Source organism: Nipponia nippon, unplaced genomic scaffold, assembly GCF_047370975.1.
Source record: "Nipponia nippon isolate SJK-2023a ecotype South Korea unplaced genomic scaffold, ASM4737097v1 scaffold_3, whole genome shotgun sequence".
NCBI classification, from domain to species: domain Eukaryota; kingdom Metazoa; phylum Chordata; class Aves; order Pelecaniformes; family Threskiornithidae; genus Nipponia; species Nipponia nippon.
In genome coordinates, this window is record NW_028262347.1 from 37,268,668 (window position 1) to 37,292,795 (window position 24,128).

Below are 24,128 nucleotides of genomic sequence, written 5' to 3' on the forward strand. Positions count from 1 at the left end.
AGCACACAACCTAGAACAGGACACAATTAAAATCCAAACCTGTGATAGCCCCTCTCCGTTCCCTCCTCCCTGTTGCAGGAGTAGCAGTTATTTGCTCACAGATGATTACCTTCAACCATATCAAAATCTGAGAGCCAGGTGGCTGTCCAAGACTAAGGCTGACAACAGGAGCCACAGGACTTCCTACTGAACCAGTCCAGCCCTACCAGCTGTTCCAGATGCAGTCACCCTGTCAATGTTCAACACACAATTCTACTACACACCCAATCTCTCTTCTGTTTCAATGGCTTTTTAGCATCTTTCCACTTCTCTGCAACCATCAAGTCATTCAGAAACTGCTGCAGAGACAGAAGTGTCATCAACCTCCCTGACTGCATCCACCACTCAACTAGATACTGGAAGCCTATCACTGCATTAATTTCTGGGATGATAGTTAAAGAAACAGAATCCTCTTGTGATACTGTTTGCAACTAAGGAACTCGGTAACACCAGATCTGGGGAGTCTGGGGTGAAGGAATAGTTGGGGAGACACCACACTTACTCACCTGCTATCACCAGCGTTTGCCACATAAAGCTTCCCCAGTAAATACACCACCACAAGGGCTGTGCAGCCGCCAGAAATATTATACACGGTCCTCTCTCGTTCTATTTGCAAATCCTATGGGAAGAGAGAAAAAGATCTATAAAGACAACATTGCAATTAATGTTTTAGAAAATGAAGATTCCACTAAAAAAAACAATAGAGTCTTTCTTAAACTGCATGTCCCACTGGCTTTCTTTACTGTTGCAGCTATGGCCACATGGTCAGGGAGAAGAACGGGAAGTATTACTTATGATACAAAGATGTTTGGGAAAAATCAGGACAGGAGATTGTAAAACATCAGGCATGAAGGAATAAATTGCAACTCTGAGGGATGCAAGGGAATTTGCTATGGAAAAAAGCACAATGAAGGCAAAGATAAATGTAGCTTCACAACAGGTACCTGGTGGTATAATTGGAGAGTGCTTTACATAGACAGCAAATAATTAATGAGACCTAGCTACGACATGACTAACTACCTGCTCTCAAAAAGGGACGCTAGGATTGCAGAGCATATACCTTTACAAACAGCAGCACAACACACTCATGCCAGAGGGCTACCCTTCAGAAACACAGGGAATGGGCGGATGCTAAACTTGGGGGGGGGGGGGGGGGGGAGGGGGAGGAGGAGGTCAGTGGGACAGTATTTACTGAAAAATACTACACATTCACAGACTTTCCAGGATGAACCACATGAATCTCATCTCACTGCTTTTACGAGGTCCTGAAAAGACTTAATTTTTATGCATGTGCACAGGCCCAAATTTAAGGAGCTACATACCAACTCAAATAGTTCTTCCTCTGTTTAGCTTCCAGCTGATTCTGAGTGTAAGAAATAATACATGTAAAAAAGCCCTCCTGCTTAATAGAAGTGGAGAACACAAGTCACATCTGACACCAACAATCAATCAAGCCCATGAATGAAAAAATACATACATACATACATATATGTCCCAGGAAAGCTTGAACAACATAAAAGATAAGTAAATGAGCTATTTTCCGGTACTCCAAAGATTTTAAACAAAAATTGAAGTATACGCCAATGAATTCATTCTGCCTCTTAGTTTAGTTTGGGGTAATAACACAGCATGTTACAAATTACCCTCCTCTCCTGTGTCCAGAATCAAATCCAATTTCAAACTGGTCTTTCCTTGTAATACTGGATTCAAACAGGGAGCATCATTTAACATTGCTATTGCAAGTACTGGCAGATCTTTTCAGCTAAACCCTGTCTACTTGTATGTGTTTTTTTATTATGAATATATTTGTTTGCTTCTGTGTGTGTGCATACACACACAGAGCTATACTTCAGCCATTTTCATATTTGCACTGAGCAACAAACAGCTCAAATTGTCCATGCCTTGGGGGTATGGGATTTAGAGCTTTATTTTAGAGCTAAATTTATCTGAGAAAAAGCACCACAACAAATGCAAACCATGACAGCTGCAATTTGATTGAAAATCTGCAGAGTTGGAGGAGGCCAGGGACCATGCTTTGTTTCCTACAAATTTCAGGAGAGGGAGGTGACCTGGGACAGTGGTGGGGATGCTCAGTAGCGCTCAGCCACTGTCCTGAGCAGGCTGGGCAGAGGTGTCTGTCACAAATAATCTGAAAATCCTCGCTGGCCGGCATACATACCGATCCCATTTGTGCCACGAATACAGTACTGAGGCGGGTGGTGTGGCGGGGACAGCAAGAAAGGCGCAGCGCTGCCCGACAAGGCCATCCTCTGCTGCACACGGGAACTGCACGCTGCTGCTGGAGAGACTCGGGGTTTTACTGCTGGCTCTGAGCCCGTGCTCTCATCGACTTGTGGTTCTCCTTTTTCTTCCTTTCCCTTTTTTTTTTTTTTGGGGGGGGTGTGGGGGGGTGGAGAGGTGAGGACCAGGAGGAAAACACCTCCAAGCTGAAAACCAAATCTCGCAGAACCTTTGGTCACAGACATGGGCCTGTTACAAATGCCACTTTATCTAATCTTACCATAGAGAAGCTGATTTTCCTCCCCATGGTTTCTATATATTTTTAAATTAAGCTGAAAAGAACAGTTCAAAGGAAGCAGACATTTCTAACCATCAAAATAATTTAAAGTTACAAATACTACAGTGGATTTTCCAGGCACTGCCAGGAATTTTAAAAAACCTTCGTCTCCGCAGTTCAGAGTATCCTCTGAGACCTTCAAACAATGTACCATTCCTCACCTGGTTTCAGCTCTGTCATACATACACTTTGCAAGTGCTGGAATGCCTAAATTAAAATTTATTTCTTTCAATAAGCAGAATTCAGAAGCATGTATTATAGGACAGAACACAGATAATCCTTAGGGCCTCATTTTCAGAGTTTCCTTGACTTAAACTATATCTGCGTACTGGATTTTTTTCGAATCATTGCTGTTCATGGGCTTTTCCATCTAGTTGTAGTTCAGAACTTGAATTTACTGTCATGACTTGCCAGAGTATATTCAGTGCCATGTTTAATTTGATATTACATACTTTGTTTGACATTTCCTTTTCTGGGGTGAAGGAGGGAGGGGAAGGCTTTCTTATAGCTCAACAAGATTTGAGAGGGAAAAAATAAAATAAAACTAAAAATGAATTAGTTGCCACTAACTCATTCTGATGTAGAGATGCTGGCTTTTAATGGAATACTTTATAACAGTGCTGCTGGAAAAGTCATGCAGCACAAACAGGAGCAGAAAACCCAAAATACCTCTGAAGCCTTTATAGGTATAAAGGGGCTCATTTTAGACAGTCTGAATGTATACAAAGCTTTCCTCATTTTCCACCTGGAGAAAGATTTCAGAGCAAGATTTTTTTTTTCCCCCTTTCCTTTTTTCCTCCTTTTTTCTGTAGCAAGCAGCTCATCCCCACACAGCAATCTGCGTGCAGGGGAAGAGCTGAGCAAGGCTGGGCAGACTCAAACGATGCACCTTTCAGCCCAAAGGGCAGCGTGTGCCACTCACTCAGACCCTGACAGAAAAAAAAAAAAAAGAAAAAAAAGGATTTCTGTATCCTCTGTTCAAAAAGCTATTGTTTCATGCCAAGGAAGCAGCTAGTTTAGTCTGTGCGCTGCCCCCCTTTTTAGGACGCATGTTGGAGTGGCAGGTAGGAGCAGGGTGCCCAAAAAGGTTGCCCCACGCCTGGTCACCCCGGTCCCCCTTCCCTGGGGGTGACGGAGCACAGGGAGGATGGAGCAAAGCCTGCAGAGGACACCACGAAGTGCCACAGAGTACTTTTCCAGAACGGGTGACAGAGAGCAGGGATCGCTTTCTCCATTGATTACAGAAGCAGCCCGAGGACAGTGCATCAGCCCTGGGACAGACCACTCCCGCCATCCTGACTGCCTGCCTCGCTAAGGCTCAGACCTGGGTTTCCCAGAGCAAAAAGCACGAGTTAATCACACTACATAACGATCTCTTCTGAAAAAGGAGGAAGATTATGCCACGAAGCCATTACCATCCTCTCTGTCGGAGGCTCCCGGACCCCCGACGGCGGCTTGCTCGTGCCACCTCGTGGAGACCCTGCGGAGGGGCTCGGGCACCTCGCCGGGCCGCAGAGCGTGGCGTGGGCTGGCGGCTCTCGGGGCGCAGTGGGGCCCCGGCTTTTCCTTCCACCTGCCTTGACCCACGCGTGTCGGGCACACGAAGCGCACCAGGACACTCGCCACCGGCCGCCTCAGCGAGGAGGGCTCGTGTGCACAGGCCACCAGCGCACAGCCGATCCATGCGCTGCAGAGGCAGCGGAGACAGCATGAAAGCAGCAGCAAGCGTGGCGGCACAGAAAGTGAGTGCCAGCCATACCCGATGCTAAGGTTTAGACATTTAGGACCTTGAAAACAGAGCTAGGTACCTTCAAATTGCAGTATCATCATTACAAGAAGTTAGCATACTGCAACAACAACTACAATAACTATTTTTCATCTATGTCCATTCTCAGAGTAGGGGCCTTTCCTCCAGGATCTCAATCTTGCTATGACAGAAAGCAGCTTTACTCCCTATGCACACAGTATCAGGCATCTGCTTAAAGAAAAAAAAAAAAAAAAAAGTCATGTTTCAGAAGGCATAAAGACAAAATTAACTCCTTAATTTGCTTTACCTCTGTCAAAAAGGCATCAAAATGCCTGTAACACTCTTTCAACCCTCCTCATTTCTACTGGCTATTTAATCAGAGGAAGCTTTTCAAAAGGAAAACCATACAGCATATGTTGCTCTCTCAAGATTGTTCAAATTAAAATAGCACCAGTCTTGCAAAAGCACCTGTCTAGATTTCATCTGAGTCAAAAAAAAAAAATCTCAATAATGAAGAAAATCATGATACAATGTATACAAACTTATACCTTCCATTAAATCATACAGACTAGTTCTGTGCCATTTTTTCCCGTCCAAAATTAAACAGGGTTCAGAGTGGAACAGGCGCTCTCTCCCTTTAATCTTTCTTTAAAATACATACTACATCACACACATGTATACAAGGGTAAGTACAGGGAAGGGATTACAGTTTGATGTTTCTGTCTGGTACAGAACAGCATTTGGAAACATCCCTCCTGGCTCCCTAGAACTGAATCTATAAATGCACATCTTAAAACTCAAGAGATGAAAATTAAAGTATTTGTCTTATGATACCTTCAGAACTTGAGCTTATTTATTTCCTTTTAACTGGAATAATTGTGATCACTGACAATTATTGACATCGAGCATTTTTTATGTTTTAAACACGACAGTAAATTATCTGAGAACACAACACAGAAACTTGCTAATCCCAGTTCCAACACAGAGAACACCATCTAGAAGTACTTCAAAAAGGGGACAGCTTCCTTGTTAAATTTCTAAGTTAGGCAATGACTTAGTCTGTGTCAGCTTTCCACACTGTTTTACTGCATATACCTGTCAGACAAGCACTGTCCAAAGGAAACCACACACAATAAAGGAAAAAATAATTTTAAAAAGCCTTTGGAAAAGGGCTGAATTGCATTTTATTTGAGACTTGAGGCAATAACAAGGAGAGATTAACTACAATTCAAAAGGCAGTTGGGGAAAAAAGTAATGGTATGCTAAATGCTTCCAGGAAAAGGGGACAAAACCATCATTAGATAAACCTGTCAGGTCGGACTGCTTAAAAAAGAAAAAAAAAAAAAGTAGTATCTGTATCTACTCAGCATTTTCACCAGGTTCAAAGGGCTCCTTTGCAGCGATGGGTGTTTCAGGAAACAACACCAAGAAGTCTGCCTATGTGTCCAGGAAACATGAGCTTTCACCAAGTGCCAGGTAAAATGATAACACTCTGCTGGCACAAAACCCTTGTACATTATGCACATCTCAACTGCACTGGACCTAACTCAACAACACCCATGACGTTCTAGTACAAAATAGGGCTGAATAAACAATGTGCTGTAGAAAAGGAACAAAATTTTCACCCAAAGATTACTGGAAGTATAAGCTAGCAGGAAGTTAGACAGAGGCAGGAGGAAGATCAATCATCACAAGCATAGATGAGACTCAGGAGTGTTGATCTTATGAACCGCTCCCTTACACGGACAAAAGAAAATACTCTTTTGCCTAAACCAATTATAAGCACAAGACTCCCCCAAGAGCTTAGAGTAGATATAATTATCTATTGCTTTTCTTAATCTGACCTTTTTTATAAGACTTCCTTTTAATGTGAAACTTAATGCTGAAATTATATTGCATTCTGGTAGACAGAGTCATTTATATAGCAAAGATAGACAATGAACTTCAGCCCTCTGATAAAAAGCAAAAGTGGAAATTAAGGTATCTGATCTGTAGCATATGAACAAAGACATAGGGAGGAAAATAAAATATTCTCCGGACTTCAGTTTAGAAAAAGGGAGGACAGATTACTATGGCCTGTACGTGGAATACCCAGACATCATATCTATAGTGAGTTATACAGGGTTTCTGCATTTGTCACACTCTATCTATAAAAGCCCTCCCAAGCAGTCAGGTGCCTGGACATGAGCCGAGATGGTCATCTGTGTGAACACCTACCAGAGGTGTCAACTCAAAATAAAGCAGGGCAAGAACAGCCTTGCTCACTCAGACGTGTTCAGGAAGGCAGCAGTGGGTAATGCACACGCTGCTTTCATAAGAAAGGTAGAGCACTTGAAACGGCCCTTCTTTAGCTCTCTTACCTTCACTTTCCAGCCCCGTGAAACTCCATTTCTCATCTCTCCTGCACTCGGAGCAAGTTTCAACACGAAAGACAGAGAGCCATGTCACGCACTCAGAGCCTGTCACTCTTCTGGCCTGAAAATCGCCCCAACTGAAGCATGAAATTGGTGTCCCTCTCTTAAGCATGCTCTGAACCCACTAGGGTGCAGTGGATGGGCAGTGTCATCTTTTCCCTTCTTTTAGGGAAGCTAGTCCTCCCTTTCTGATAAGGGCATGCTAAACTGACAGGAGATTTTCGTGAGTCCTCCTCTTTCTTTTCAGCTAGCAGAAATTGAGCCCACTAGCCGCAGTGCATAAATCTGCTCATATGCCCCACATTGAATGATGCCTAAGCCTCAGCTGTGGATCCCGCTCCTGGACCTACCCAGCTAAAAGTCAGATGATGCTGTCCAAACCCAGTTGGTGGATCTGTTTGCCTGCACCTCCGTGATGAGAAAGGACAATCCAGCAAGACAACTGCTATTCAGAATTCAAAGTGAAGCACCACTTTGTTATAACAACAACTGTAGTCTCTAATTAGGTGCATGTACTAAACAAAATTCACATGTATCAAAAAAACCAGTGATCAAATACTTCTTTTCAGACAACAAATAAAACCTCTGGGAAACACTCATTAGTTCAAAAACCTTCTGCTCAAATAAGAGGCTTTTCTAAAAACAACAAACATTAAAAAAAAAAGAAGAAAACGAACAAGATCAGATCTCCCAAGACTTCATCCGCATGTACTCACTGGCAGGCCAAGCCTCTGGCTCTGCCTGACAAGAACTACTTTTAATAACATGAAGAAATGAAGGGGGAAGGTGCAGAGCAGCTACATCAATTACAAAAGAGGAACACCAGCCTTCACAGAAAAATTGATGGATCTTCTGTTTCCATAGGGTCATGATTTCCTCCCAGTTGTTCATGCTGCACACAAGTCCAGTGGGTGGCAGGAACATACTTCATGCCCCACTCACCCACACTCAACCTGCCTCAGTCAAGAGCTACACACACACTCTCTACAGTCACTAATGTGCTTTATGAGCCACTCCAACACTAACATGAACTACAGATCATTAGATCAAGGATGCTGCCCCTCATCCATGTCCCTGATGTGACCTTTTATGACCCGTTTATGTAGTTGTGGGCAACAGAAACAAGGTGTGTTGCTGGTACAAAGAATGCTGAAAGCCGCTGCTGCTGCTCTGGTATGGCAATGAGGCTTTGTAAAGTGCATGCCCATATTCACAGCCTTATGATACCAGCCAATGCTGAAATCTGCTACTGTGAGGCAATACTAATTTTTATCTTAAAAAAGGAGGCGGGGGGGGGGGGGGGGAGACAAACAAAAAAGAGCACCAAGCTTCTAAGAGTCAAGGAATCCACAAACATGGCTGCGGTGCTGCCTGGGACTTAAGATGCAGTTCCTGCCTCACAGGGATGTACCAGGTAAGCTGTTGAGGCTCTTAAATAATTCTGTCCACACTCAGATGGTGTGTAGCGGGGGGTGTGGATGTGAAAAAAAAAATCCCTAAATGTTCATCTTCTCCAGGCCATGCAACTCATTACTGTATGTAACAAGGACTTCAGAGCCCTGAGATATACATACCATTTCCTTGAATGCACTTTCTATGGCCCCAATAACCAGGCACTCATGTGGGATTTTCTTCTCAGTGAAGAAGCGTGTTGGAGGGGTGCTGGGCGAGCCTGGGGCTCCCACACCACCACGCAGGGAGGCTGCCCGTGTCAGTGTCCTGCTGTTGGTGGCCGGGTTATCGGGCTCCTCTCCCAGGCAGGTGGGCGGGAGGACGGCTGTGTTCCTCAGGATGTCCACGATCTCCTGCAGCTGCTCCAGGATATGGTGCTGCAGCAGTTTGGAAGCGACCACAGCTGCCCCCGACCCTGCGTGTCCATCAAACAGGGACCAGTAGTACAGGTTGATCCCATCTGTGTCCTGGAGAAGCAGGAGGGGAAGAAAAGGAAGGAAAAGAGATGGTCACCATTACACAGCCACGAGTAAGGTGATGGAGCAGCCAGTGGCACAGGGGCAACAGGTAAAACACAGGTAACTTTCCCAGAGGTAACCTTCTTTCTGAAATGGAGAAATACCCACTGTGTTAGTACAGCTCTGGCAGGAAGGAGAGATGCTTATTTTTGCCATACACTCCCACCATTTCTTTTTCTTTTCCTTAATCCCCTCAAAAAAAAAAAAAAAAAGAAAAAAAAAAAGGCTGAACTTGCAATCTTTCTTACCTTACAGCCATCATAGGATGCACTGACCAAGCACAGCTACCACTGTAAGACTGAGCCAATTTCCTAATGACTGTGTAGATCAGAAAAAAAGCCTTTGAAAAATCACATCATTGATAAATGATGGACCTACCACCATGGAGACCAAAATTCTATGCAAGACAGCACCTGATACTTCTGTGACAGACCTTTTTTTTCACTAGGCATGAGATGAAGGACCTCAGTTTGACATCTAGTAACAAGACATGATCCTCACTTCCATGACTGGTAGATAAGGCCCGTCCATGCTGGCAGATGGGACAGCTTAGGCTTTCCCTGCCTGTGCCAGCCCAGGAACCAGCGCAGCACAGAGGTCCTCAAGGATGGCAGACAAGTGGGATCAGCTGCACTCCACCCATGCTAGCCCACACGTTCACTGCTTAGCTCTTCCCAGTCCTCTGAAGTTTCCTGTACAGTACTGGAGTTACATACCATCTGATCAGAAGAGGTATGCAAGTGTTTTGGTAGAGCTCTCGGCATAATAGTATGCTTTTAGATCTTGTATCTTAGCTCAACTCCCAGCAAGCCAGTCAGCACAACTGCTCTCATGGAGGCAGAGTATCCAGAAAAAGTAAATTTTGTAGACCTCATTATTAAAATTAAGGTATATATGTGGTAATGTTATATATTTGTTCAGCAGTTATTGATCAATGATGTGATTTGCAAACATTTCTCCCTTTTTGCTCCACACAGTCTCCTCTGACAGGTGTAAGTCAGCTCCACTATTGCTCCGATTTCAGCAGAGGCCATGTTTTTTGTGGTGGGTTGCCCTATCACTCAGATAGGGCCCATTAACCCAGGGCTGGAGGCAGACTAAGTTCTGGGCAGCATAAGCTCCCATCTACCTGAAAAATACCAAGGAGCCATACTGTAGATAACCTCAACTTTTGGGGGGAGGAAATTCACCTAGAAATCCTCAGGAAAGCATTTAAGGCATAACAATACCTGTCTTTGCATGAGAACATATTTGGCAGCAACATGGGGAAAGAGTCTTTCCAGTCTCTCCTTTCCCCTCTATTTCTTCTTAATCCTGTACCTTCTCCCAGCTATGCTGAAACAACTGTTTGTGGGGCTGCCCTGCAAGTCAGATGTGGGTGGACTAATACAGATTTAAAAATAAATCATTTTGCAAGGGACAGGAATCGGGCAATACTGTTGCAAAACACTTCATCCTAAGAAAGCATAACCTAGATCTCACTGCAGTCAAAGAGCTTAAAAATTGTATCTGCATGTCACGCTGACTGTGGTCTAATTTAGGATGACAGACATGATTTGTTTCATTCACCTGAACACTGCTCCTTTACACAACAGATCAGCATATAGTCTAGGCACCACCTGCATCCCATCATCTCATGCCCAAAGCACTGCTTATTTCAAACTTATGGACAGGGCTGTGAACTGCAGCTCCTTTTACTTTCTGCTGTTCTGGCTGCTCCACAAAGGTGCCAACCACTGGCTGTAGGATATGGCAGCCAGGTTGAAGTAAGAACACCATGAATTGTCATTTACAGATCCAAAAGACATCATTCATTGTTGCCCCAAAGCTACAAAATCCTAAATTTAATGCAAAATGTCTCTTTTAGCAACATGTATATAGACTATCACTACAAGTTCATGCTGTTCAAAGGGCAGAATTCATTCCTGAACAAGCATTATTGCTTATAACTTACTTTGTCGAAACGCACATTTAAAAGTCTTGATTATAAAAGTTACATAAAAGGTTTTTTGTTGTTCTGGGGTTTTTTTGTTTTTTTTTTTTTAAAAAAACAAAAAAAGTGCTTAGAGCACTGCTACTGTAGGAAAGTTCAAACATATTCTTAACCAGTGCATTAACAATATAGTCATCTACACAGTGGAGAGCTCCTTCAAGAGAAGGAATTCAGCAGTCTATTGTGCACCTTCATTTCATTACTGAAATGCTGAGAAAAGGGAGTATTGTTCTATAGTACTGGACTACTTACCACAGTAAGGATCATACAGGATACATCCTATAATGGTGGAAAAACCAACAAATGTACACATTTCCGAATGCGGCTCCTTAGCCAGACCCACTCACTTACCCAGTCTGGTAGATTCACCAAAAAACCTGTTGTGAAACTTCACCCCTGAAGGCATGACTGGCAGTTGTGCTAGCTTGCTCTGGGCTCAGAATCCCTCCAAGTTCACACAACAGTTGGCTGTAAAATTCTGCTTAAGCCATTTATAACGGATAACAGGATTACTGACTAAAAAACCTATTTGTAAAAATAGATTGCTATTCATGCAAAATGTAAAGTAGTTTGCCAACAGAAACAAGTATCCCAAAGTGAAAGTATTTCAGCTAAAAACTGAAACCATTTATTCAAAATGGCAACACTGTGCCTCCTGGGAGCTGTAGATCAAACTACTTCTGCTGCCATTCTTCTCTTAGGGTTTGGCTCCCTGGCCAAAATCCACCTCATGATGCACCATGGATAATGCTTCCACAGCTTATGTCCTCATGTCATTTGAAAGGTGCTACTCCTTTGGAGATGTGCTGCCTTTGGGGGGAGCCCAAAATTTTCCTCTAAGCCAATGGGCAGCACAAATTGGGACAGAGAAGCTTACATGGGCCTGAGCTGTTTTCTCAGGCTGTCACTGACACGAACATGGCATGGCCCCATCAGCTATGGTGGCTCTTCTGGAGTTCCCTGATCTTGTCCTTTTTGGACTAGTAATTCTTAAAGAAGAGGGTGTTGCTACAAGTTCGGCTAAGTTCAGACATCTACGTTGCACACCTCCAAGACAGTTCTCTAAATTGCCCTTACACTCAGCAGTGAGGAAGAAAAACCCTGCACATTCAGACTATGCTCATCTCATTCCAAAGTAGATTTATTTCTCCCTATCAACTGCAGAAGTACCCTAGATAACTGAGAGGTCTGTATTATAAGCACATACAATCAAGGGAGATGACTACCACAATGCTGCTCTTACACACACATTCTATGTGAGATGCTCTAGGGCCTTAACTTCAGTTGGAATCTGCAGGCATTTACTGTAACCTAAACATTAGTCTCCAAAAACTTCTATGTATTCCTACAAAGCTTCATTTACTTTTGAACTAGCAAAGAGAGTATAACCATGAATAACCTATTAGCTGTCCAAAAAAGGAAGAAGAAACAAGTCCCTTTCCCCCACGCTGAGAATAAAAATGGCTCCCCTATTTCAAAGAAATGAATTCTCCAAAACCATACCAATTTGATCAGAATTAAATATATGGTGCAAATAAAGCAGTGACTCAGAGAACGAACAAGGGCCGGCAGTCCGGGCACACAGATGAGGAAAAAAAGCACAAAAAGGTCCTTGCTTTTCCTCCCACAGCTGAGATGACCTCCATAGCTGCGAAGCGATTACCTATTTTGGTGCGCATATGCATGGCTGCTCTCTCTCTTTCACATTTGGGAGCTTGAACTTCTTCCCAAAAGTACTGACATTCTGCAAACTCTCAGAGAACAAGACATCTATTTCTATTAGCTCTGGCGGTCTTCTGTCAAAAGCAGTCTTTCAAACATCAATCTCCATTTGTTCTTTTAACTGGACAGAGCCCTCAAGTGGGAGTATGATCGGTCAACACAGTGATTTATTTTAGATTTTCTTTCAAAAGGTTCAGCTTTAACAACATTCTGAATAACTACCAGATACATGAAGAGCAAACAGATCCTTCACTGCACTGACCTTACAATTCATTTCCAGTGTGTACTAGGAAATTTAATAACCTTCAGGCTCCTCAACTGCTGACCTAGCTTTCAGGAAGGTTCAGCAGTCTCCTGGGTTTTGTAATTGTAAAATATAATTAAGACATGCAAAGTTTTGGGTCAAGCAACGGATGAGAAATCATGAAAGAAAACGCATATATATACATAATTTGGGCTCAGTTATAGAAAAAAAAACGGGCGGCCTTAGCAATACATAGGAATAATTTGGGACAAATTTTTCAGGTAATCTAGACAGTGGTCCTACATTGAAAGCCTTCAGATTTTTTTTTTTATGAAGCTAATTCCAAACAGGTAAATAAATCATGTTGCCACTAAAGATTTATTCTGAAAACCACAACCCACCCCGACTGTTATTGTTCCAAATATGAAGTACACTCACAAAATGCATTAGAGTGCATCTTCAGTTCTCATAAAATCTGAATTGGGTGAGCAATCGCCACCCCATCCTTGGAGAAAAGCCTCCGTATGTTACCAATGATATGTTCAGCTACCTGTGGTAGGCAACCAGCCTTGTGTTGCACAAATACTCCGTCCCATCTTTGTGACAAACAAAACTGCAGAATTAATAATTATGTATCTTCACATTACAATGACAATTAATAATGCATCATATTAAGTCCTGCAACGTGACTGTCACTATGACAATATCCTGGCATAGTATTCCCATTTCACTCGCTGATGGTCTTCAGTATTCATCAGCAAGGTACCCAGTAGTTAAAGGCATTTAAAAATGATACCAGTGAAAAGTGAATGCTCCTGAATGGGGACAGAGAGCAAGTACAATTAATCAAGCAGCAGTGGACTGGGGTCACGGGAAGAAGAGAGAATTAATTTAGGGTTGAACTTGCAGAATCTTTCCTTTCACTGCTCTGTTCAGTTTATCACCTGGTCTTTTAAAGAAGAAAACCATATTTATGCTATTTAAGAGGTTTCTCCTTGGATTCGTGTGTCAGGGATAAACAAATGTTCACCTCTCCATCTCCTCACTTCTGGCCCATCGCCTCCTTCTTTCCAGCCCCAGAAGCTCTGCAGAGGCCACCCACAGAGTCAAGGCCATGACAGCAGCACCCAGCCCGCATGGGCAGCCCGTGGATCTCCAACTCCTTTATGCTGCCTTGCCAAAGCACAGGGCTGCATTGACAGAGTCAGCATTAAAGAAAAATAATCACACAACCTCAGATGCAGCTGCCATTTAAGTTTCACAAACTTCCCAGAGAGCAGGATAAAACAAAGATGGCATGCGGCCTTCTCAAAGATTCTCTGGAAAAAAACAAAAATCTGAGGACAATGAAATGGACTCTCTTAAATCAAGAGACAGTTTGAGTTCCAGTTCCTTTCTTTGTGCTCCACACTTTAAAAAAAAAAAAAAAAAAAAAAACAACAAAAAACAAAAAAAAAAAAAAACAAAACAAAAAAGCTACAGAAGAAATCTTTCTTTTCATCAGATAAATGCTCAATAAACTGTTTCCCTCATCCCTTCTTCCTTCAATATTTCTACAAGGTGTTTCACCACTCAGAAATTATTTCAGATCGCGTGTTACAGTGGGATTTCCCTAGGAGGTATTTACAGTATTCAGACTCTGGCTTTCTTACTAAATACTTGCCAGGATGATATTATACCATTCACTGGAGTGTCTCAAGCCTGTATTTCTACATCCTATTGATACCTATTGATTGCACCCTCATCACATTTAACACCAAACTCATACACTCCTTAAAAAAAGTATTTGCTAACAATGCTATGTGAGGGCAAAACACAATATTATACTTCACAGTATAAAAATATGAAAACATAAAAATATGACACATTATGGAAATGTGTACATCTTTTTTTTTTTTTCGTTTTTAAGATATATTCAACCAGCAAAAAATGTACCAAGGAAAAAATCCTACTAATTGCTAGTGTAAGACTGCCCTCTAGTAGAAAACTTTCTCCAGAAATATGCTGCCTGTTTTGGGAAAGTATATTACAAATTTAAATTCACAAGCTGTGGTCTATTAGAATAGAACATGGTAGAATAGGTTTTACACAGCTAAATAATGAGTGCTATATCATCCATTCAAGTGTCACGTAGAAAACAGAAGTAAATCTGTAGGTGAGAAGAGAACATATAAAGAACACGATAACAAATAGCATGAAAAGAGTATACTATATTATATGGATCAGCTGGCTCCTCACTTCTGACATTATGCTCATTTCTGGTCAAAATATGTCAGAAATAGAAGAAAGAACAGAAGATCTGAAATAAAAGTGTTTCTCTCAAGAAGCTGGAAAGGGAGTGGCTGTTTATTCCAAAACCAAGATGAAAGATACAGAATCAAAGTAGGAAATACACTAGTGAAGAGAAGAAATCAGAAAACTCCATGAGATATTTCGCATAACAAAAGGCAACCGGACATTTAACGAGGCTGACAATCATTAAGTTTAAAATGGATAAAAAGAACAGCTTTCAAAAATATGTAGTCAGTTTATAGACCCTACCATTACGATATCATAACAGTATGATGACCATAATGATGGATACCATCAAGGCTAGTGAAAACACCTTTCCAATAATGAAACAGTCTTATATGCCTGTATTTTTAATGCAATCTAAACATATTAACTTTGTAATGTTTGGAAAAAAGTTCCTTCTGAGTCAGATGATTAACCATGCAATATATTCTATACAACAGTGTGCCTTTTGCTCTTGGGAAGCATTTGACACTACTCAAAGCTGGAAGTTAACTGGACTTTGTGAAACAATGCTACAAAGCTTTTCATGTCTCACGCATGCCCCCAAAATATGAAAACACAGGCAAATGCAGTACATCTACATTCACCCACACCCCAGATGCAGGGGCCCCTGACCAGGTATCTCACATGGCAGGCCTGGAAATTAAATGTGGTGTTAGATCAGAGCTAGTACCTCTGCAGAGCACCAAGATGTGTCTAGCCAGGTTGGTGTCTGCACAGGGGTCTTTGCAGTGTGCTGTGTGCATGGCACAGCGATGCCATTTGTGTGAAACAAACCATCACCAGGACCAAGCACACTTACTTATCTTGATGTGTTTTATATACACGAAGAAGTACTGTGGCCAAATGCTTGCTACATTAAACATAATTAACGCACACAAAAATTAAATACGCTGACGGAACCAAGCGTCTGCATGAGCCAATAGCAGACAGTTGCATGGGCCTTCTAGGGAAGATTTTTTTTCAATGCAGGCTATTAAAATAAATTCTGTTTTGCCTTGCATGAGTGTACGCAGAACTCATTAGTCCCAGCAAGCACAGGGCACAATTCTTTATCCAGGAGTGTTCAAATATGTACTTAAAAAAAATCATGACTGTATGAATACAATGAGGAATATCAGCACAAAGGAACTGGGACAGATGATTTAAGGGAAGATTTGAAAGAGGAAAGAACTGGGCTATTTGCAAACCTGCAAAATCTGTCAAGAGTCTGAAAATGTTGCAGCAATAACGAAATATGAAACAGAACAGGACGAACAAGAGGAGGAGAGGGTCACAGTGCAAGAGGAACACTTGGTGCTCAGGTCCCCGATGACCCCTGCAGCCATCAGATGTACCAAACCATGGGGTTTTGGGAGAGAGACTGAAGCAGACTGCTAATCACAACCTGGTTTAAAACAAAAACAAAAACCAAAAACACGAAAAAGGGTACTTACAGTCCACTGAAAGGATAATTATCACTTAGGAAGAATTTGTGTTCTCCCAGCAGCAGAAAAACTGCATATCCATGTGTCCGACTCCAACGTTTAGATAGGGCATTTAGTGTCACATGGCTAAATGTCTGAATCGAACACACACTATCAGTCACTGCTGGAGCCTGAGCTCATGCTTAAAGAGCAGATGAAGTAATTAGCCAGTCAGGAAACAAGACAGATGAAGAATAGCAGATGACTGCCAGCAGACAAGTGCATGACGTACAGCACTCTCCACACAAAGAGAGGAGCTATAGTCCACAAAAATCACTGAATTCAGTGTGCTAGATGACCTTACCCCTACCTGCGTAAACCAGCCCTGCTAGACGCAATATTGCTTCAGTGAAAAGAACCCAAATGACTGTCTAACCCTTAATAAAATTGTATGACTATATGAACGGTGATACTGCTATGCTTGCAGTGACCATCACTGGACAAGTCAAGAACAGCCATTAAACAGTATTCTGCAGCAGTAAATTTCTCAGGATTATATTTTCAGAAATGAAACAAAAAGGAAAATCCAAGGAGTATTCCCCTCCCCATCTTTAAACTAAAATGTCTTAGATGCAAGGAGCATTTTTCAATGCAAGAAATCAAAAATCAAGTAGTAGAGCTAAGAAAAATATAGTTAACTGTTCTGTATTTAAGCAGAGATAATTAGAGGTAACTGAAAATATATGAAACATTCAGTAAACATCTTTTACTGTCATATTGTCATATCCTTTTATCTTTATTTCGTACTTCTCCACTGACAAGATGCAGAAGTCTGCTTACCGAATTGTCTTTCAGCTGGAGACCTTCTCCATTGGGCAGCGACGACCTCCGTTTTGTTGATGAGTTCTTGTTTGGTGTAGAATTAGCGCCTCCAGCTTTCTTCTTGACAAAGAGGACTTCACAGCTGGCTTGATCTTCATTGTGCGTGCTCTTCCCTGCATTTATTACCCTAAGAAAAAACAAAATAAAAAAAAGAAAACAAGGGACATGTCCAAGTTAGCAAAGCACAGAAGCCTCCATCTGTATCTCATATGTGACTCAAGATGGACGGAACCATAGCCCAGAAGTATTGCAAATACTAACTGAATTAAAATACCCAACTTTCTTACACACATACGTATACATACATACATACATGTATACTTGTTTGTTTCCATACACCTACACATGTCATAACAAGCATTTTTCACAGAACTATGTGAATAAGAACCAATGGTATCATGAACATATTTTACCCTTAGGCATACCATACTTCTCTTTAAAGGGACTACTTGATGGTCAAGGCTGGTAACACTTATGCCTCCTCCTTGAAACATGAGACCCCCAGTTGCTTTCCTATCTGCCAGCCTCTCTGCTACAGTGAATTATGAATCTGTTGGCTAAGGGTGTGCATTCTGTCAAGTTCCGAGTCTCGCACAAACAAAATACCTGCTATAAATCTAAAAAGCTGTTACCACTAAAGGCACAGAAAAATATGCAACTGCTATTAGTCTGTTTAAAGGGCATATATTAGAAATGCTGTGATAGATATACAGAGGAAAGGCTTTGCCTTATATTCCAACATGCAAGTCAAGCTTGTTTGTACCACAGCAACACAGAGATGCATTATGCATTTAGTACTGCAGAACAACATAAACACACTCCCCGAAAAAAACCCCACCAAACCTCAAACCCTCACACCTCTGTCCCACCTGCAGCACAGAGAGCAAGAGATTTGCACCAAGAGCTGCAGGCATGCAGAAACCAGCACTAAAAGCTCAGTACAAGCTTCAGAGAGCCAAGGGTATCCTGAGATTTGCACCACAACTGCTCACCTTCCTTTTGTCAGTGACGAAGCTGAAATAACAGCTGTTCCACCACCATCATTTTAAAACCCTAATCAGAAGTTTGCATTATCCAGGATACCACAGTTACTATCATCCCATCTCAGAACAGCCAAGTTTGAACATGTTTTCCACTTTCTGCACGAGAACCTCATCACAAACTTACTAATTTTGCATCAGTAGACACCATGTTCAGTAAGACACGTGCTTTTGACAGTCCTGGGCTCACACAGGGAAAACCTGTGCAAGCCAGGACCATGTCTTGTTCCAACCGATCAACGACATTGCCACTTTGATGCAAGCACGTCTTCTGCAAACACCATCTAACCACTCCTCTCTACTACGAGGTCTGAGTCACCTCACGAGTTGACCTCTAGTCTGAGACAGCTTTTCCACTACTGGACAAACACCGAGTTTCACATCAGGCACATGATGTCTTTAAAAACAACTGCTGCCTCCCCAGAAAGTAAAACAGCTTGAAGGCACATCATAATCCTGATGGCAAGTTCAAGACATACCTGAATTCTTGACCACTAATGTTTTCATTACAGTAAAATTTTACATAACAAGAAAACACTTGCTAAAGGTTGTTGAAACGAAAACAAAACCCAAGGGAAGGCCTGCAGGGGACTCTGCCCCAGCTTGCCTGCTCTTGCTGAAATGTCAATTCTGTGTCAGCCTTGCTTAAAGGTAATATATTCTTTTGATTTTCGAGGAGCAACATGATACTGTGACATGCAAATGAGTATTCCTGCCTCTGATTAGAAAAAACAGTTGTCTTCTAAGAAAATGTGCATCCACTACAATTAACTGCCTTCAGAAACTGGAAGTTTCCTTACAGTGCCAAATGTCACACGCTGCAGTCTGACACCTGTATGCACAATACCACCAGTTGTTTACAAGTACTTCTTGTAAATACCAACTGCGGATAAAATTATTTTGTGAAACACACAGAGAGCAGAGATGAAGGAGCATCTAGTTGCAAGGCACCTGTGAGCAGTTTAACCACTCACCCCCTGTCGTGCCTAACCTTTAAGCAATTGAAGATCAAACACTGAGATGCAATAAGCTTCCAGTCTGAAAACTCAATATTTTCTTGACATTAGGAAAAATGGAAGCATGTATTGAGAAACAGGGGGGGAGCACAAATACCAAAACATTTAAATCAGCTGACCAACACCCCTTCAGTTTGAAATGTTACAAGCATGATTAAAATACTGAAGCAGCACAGAAAGTGTAGTGTTGTCACATCAGGGGCTAATCAATATTCAGTTTAGCTGATCAGTCTCCTTACTGATGTTGCTGTTTTCAACCCCATTAAAAAAAAAAAAAAGTGGAAGACAAACAGAGACAAAAGTGACTCCTTAAAAAACAAACAAACAAAAACATCTCTGCCTTCCTACCACTTACTGTTCCATACAAAAAATTCACTTAAGCATTGGAGCTGCTCTGGTTTCTGAGCTTAGTGATCGACTTCGGGACTTGTATGGTAGGAGATGTTCTGATGTTTAACAGTGTGTTGTTATGCACAATAGGCTATCATTTTTATAAAGCTCTTGCCAAGAAAATTTGTCAAGGCACTGAATACATTAGAAAGCCTAAAAGAACAAAGTGACCTGACAGACAGCAGTCAGTGACCCTGGCAGTCAGCTCCCGTGAAACACCTGGAGTTGAACCTGGGTACCAAGCACCTTGCTAGAAGAGGATATGGTCAAAACGAACCTGGCAAGACTGAATACTGAGACGACATGGAGGCTGGGGTGTCAGTGTATTGAGGTGGGGGGACTGGGGCTATGAACAATATGTTCCCTCCCAGAATTTCACGTTATCTCCCAAAATTCCAGTTTTCCTCTCTCCAACAGAGGATTAAGTTTATTTTGGAAATCCTTGTGAAAACTTGAACTAATCGTAATGTCAAAACAGTGCTTATGGGTGCTACCAGGTAATGCAGGGTCTAGATGACAAAAGCTGCCCCTCTCCTGACATAGGCACTCTTCTACTCTCGCATCCCATCTCATAGGCAAACTTTGGAAAAGGGCTACAGTGAAGCCCTTGATTTTTAATCTCAAAGCTTGAGCTATGTGTCGGGGCCTGATGCCTAGCACAGAAGCTGGTAACACCTTCCACTCAGCTTCAAACACCTCTCTGTCTTTGCTGCCTTTTGAAATCCTTTTCTCTCTGCAGCTTCTTAAATCCCTCCTCGAGGCAATTCTTTCAACCAGCTCTCCAATGCTGATTTTACTGTTGTCTTTCCTCTTTGCTCTCTCAGACTGTAACTTATCAGGACAAAAACCACATCTAAGCTGCTTATACAAATAACAAAGCAGAACCAAGAAGATGTTCATATCTCCAAAAGGTAACTCTTAATTAGACCTCTGAAAATTTTCATGGAAAATCTACCATCCCCCTCCTTGCACAGAGGAAGTGCCTCAGCTTCCTAAGATTTTCAGTTCCCCTCATATCGCTTTTCTGCCTGCCTTGAAAAATAAGTTATCCTCCAGTAAAGCGAACAAAATGAGATAAAGCACTACCTTCTCACACTTTATACCCCCCCCCAAAAAAAAACCCTCCAATCATACAGTTGTCCTCACTTTCATTTTATCATGGATACAAATAATAATAATAAAATGCAGATAAAAAGGAATTAAAAAAAAGATGGAGGCCTATATAATTCTCTAGTTTTTACTCAGAGACATGTTTTCAAGGGAAGTCTTGCTTTTGTTTTCTCCCCCCATAATTTCTCAAGGAACTGTTTGATTAGACCTAATCATGATCAACTCCTTTCCATCCCTTCCCTTCTCTCCCCCATTGCCCGTTTATCTCCTATGCAATCTTTTACAAAGTTCAACCCAAATAACGTATCTAATTTGGATTAGAAGCTCCTCTTTTTACGGTATTAGCTGCCTCTGTTGTGTCAAACACACATTGCTCAGTAACAGCTAAATAATCCTGAGGTTTAGTTCATGGTATAGTAGTGCTAGTGAAAACACACCCTACTTTGCAAACAGGAGCTTCCCGAAGCCTGCACAGTGAGGTGGTGGGGTCTGGTCACATTTGAAGAGGTACTTGCATCAGCCTTGGTGGACGCTTCAGTACTCTACGAGACTATCTCTGACATGTCCTCAGCTGAAAGCAAATCCTCCAGATCGGAGCCAGCTAGTTTGTTTGGCTCACAATTAGCATTCTGCTGGTATCTCGCGAGACCCCAAATCCCATCCAACTGAATGGAAATGTAGGTCACGCTGTGCTTCTATTCTTCATTCAACAAGCAGAGCTCAAACTCCTCTGCTGAGGGCACTGATTACAAAATCCTAAATTTATCTTAAAAGAACCAAAACAGACCAGATGAACAGATCCAAAATGGGTTTCGATAATAGTTTCCTGGCCAAAAAAAGCCCCACCAAAACTGCAACAAAACAGCTCAAGTCTTTTGAAGCATTTCTCTTCCCCTCTCTATTTTTCACATCGATATCAGTACATACACTCTTCAGTTGTTTTACTCCCCCCTATATTGTGCTCATTTAGATTACATTAAGTCGTATTTGCTTCAGCAAAAGTTTCAAGCTGTGCTGTAGGAGAAGAGTTTTACCCTGGTTTAGATCTCAAACTCTGAAAAAATTAAAGTAGTTGTCCAAGTACTTGCATTTTTTAAACTCACAAGTCTAGCAAAATTTTGTATGTAACATACCTAGATAAAAATAACTGGTAAAGGCAAAGAGCTCAGCAGAAATTCTGAACGCTGCACAACAGAAGCAGTGAGCACAAAAAATGCTTTTTGAAATTTAAGGACTAAGAGAGCTACAAGAGCTTGGGGAATTATGTTGCACCAGAAGCGTGGGAACTGGCTGCACATACACTCTAGACCTGCCAGAGCTAAGAAATAATACCTGTAAGCTGGGAGGCTGATCTACCCCCTCAGTTTAGTTGAGCTGTGGGGTAACTGACAACCACCTGCCACCACGGGAGGACACCCCAAATCCTATCTGCTTCTCCCCCACCAAGGCACAGTTCCTCTCCACAGTAGTCGAGAGCACTCCCAGTTCCACCTCCTCTGTAAGATCTGTTCCGAGGGTCAAGACATCCTACGCGAGCACTTCCAGAGCAAAGGTCTGGGCACCCTATGCTTGTACCATGTAGGTTAAGGCTGAGGCTGTATTATCTGTGTAGCCTACAGGGTCCGACACTGGAACATCAAAATACCTACAAATGTTTCCAAAAAGAAAGTGCTGCAGAGAAAGGGGGAGATAACGGCAACTTGCATTTGTCAGCGAGGCAGTGAGGCAGTGGCCGTGCCAGGCAGGAAGCCTGGTCAGCTGCAAGTAGAAGAGGGTGAGTGAAAGAACTCAAAACCAGCTTGCAAGGGCCCAAACGCTTCTGATAAAGCGACAAAACGTAAAGCCTTAATCAGAAGACCAGTTGATGGTCCCAAGTTGCTGCTTTCTTTAGTTAGATCTCTTACAAAAAGATGCTGTCAAATGCTTCTCTCTGTAAATACAAAGACCCCAACTCTGCTCAAACAAAAGCTGAAAGTCCCATAAGATATTAAAAAATACATATATATAAAGAAAACCCTGCAAACAAGTTATCTGCTTCAAAATAGTCCATGTCTTTCAAAAAATAAAATTTAAAAAAATATTTCAATCACCAAACCAAAATTTTTCTCCTGTGTCTTTATCTTTCTTCCTCAAGGACATTTTCTAACTCCACCATTTATCTAATTAGCAGACATACAATCTTAAGCATTTGTTAAACTATACAACTTGGAAAACGCTCCTTTTTTTCTCCATTATCCGTTTTCAGGTTACTGACAGTATCAAAGAGTAATACCACTCATTGGGGAAGTAAATTATTCTTTTTCTAGGAAATACTAGCTGCATTCAATAATCACAAGAATTAAGCAATGACAAGCAAGGGCTGTTGCTGAGGTTCTTTATTTACTCTGAATAAAAGTGACTTTCTGCAATTCTGGCACATACAAGTTTCTGAAATAAGGCGAAAAAAGGATAATGGCAAAATGTCATGCCCTCACCATGCGTGTGCCCCCCCATCCCCACCCCACAAACCCAACAAAAATCCCAACCCAATGCAGTTGCCTTACATGCTTGGAGGAAAATTTAGCCCACAACAGAAAATTAAACCAAAGTCCATTAGCTGAGGTGAAGGAGAGCTGCTTGCATGATGTCCTGCAAGATGTCTTTATTTGTTGAAACTGCTCTCACTTGATCTACAAAAATGCCGACTTGGTAACCCCCAGGCAAATGCAAAAGCTCTGCCTTAAGGCTTAGGAAAAAGGAGGTAAATAAAAGCAGACATATCCATGGGCAGTTTGTGGTTTATTGCGATTTTCCATTTAAGGCTGGGGGTTCAGAGTAGCAGTGGGCACCTGTAGTTGTTTTGACACTGAATAAATCAATTCGTCAGGCAGCACAGAGCCCTTCTCTCCTGCCACCAGCCTGGCAGGCTACAGCTGCTCACAGGAGCTCCAGCCAGCTGCCCTCCTCGTTCCAGCTGTGGTACGCACGTGCTACCTGCAACCATGACACCAGCTTGCATCCAACCCAGCTAATAACACAGAAGTAAGCCAGATGAATGAACACCATACCTATAAACAACAGACAATATGTTCCTACAGGTTTTGTGCTATAATTTCAACAGTCTGAGAACGATGATTAAAGATACCATAAAAAACCCTTTCATACAAGTATTGCTGGCTTTTCTTCTCTCTCCCCCTACCCCTCCCTCCCCCTTTTTCCCCCCCTTAATGGATTAGCATGTGAGTGGATGCCGCTGCCTTCTTCTGTGACATCTCATTTATAGTCTTAGATTTCCAGGTAGGT

General features: G+C 42.1%; 1 protein-coding gene across 1 annotated transcript in view; it reads right to left on the minus strand.

Moving 5' to 3' along the window:
* PPM1H (protein phosphatase, Mg2+/Mn2+ dependent 1H) overlaps positions 1–24,128 on the minus strand; it is a 137,417-nt gene that overhangs the window by 53,097 nt on the left and 60,192 nt on the right. The window contains exons 2-4 of the mRNA XM_087765637.1: positions 17,249–17,417; positions 8,353–8,697; positions 546–658 (exon numbers count right to left, since the gene is read on the minus strand). Coding sequence (XP_087621763.1) covers positions 546–658; positions 8,353–8,697; positions 17,249–17,417 — 627 coding nt within the window. The remainder of the gene's footprint in view (positions 1–545; positions 659–8,352; positions 8,698–17,248; positions 17,418–24,128) is intronic.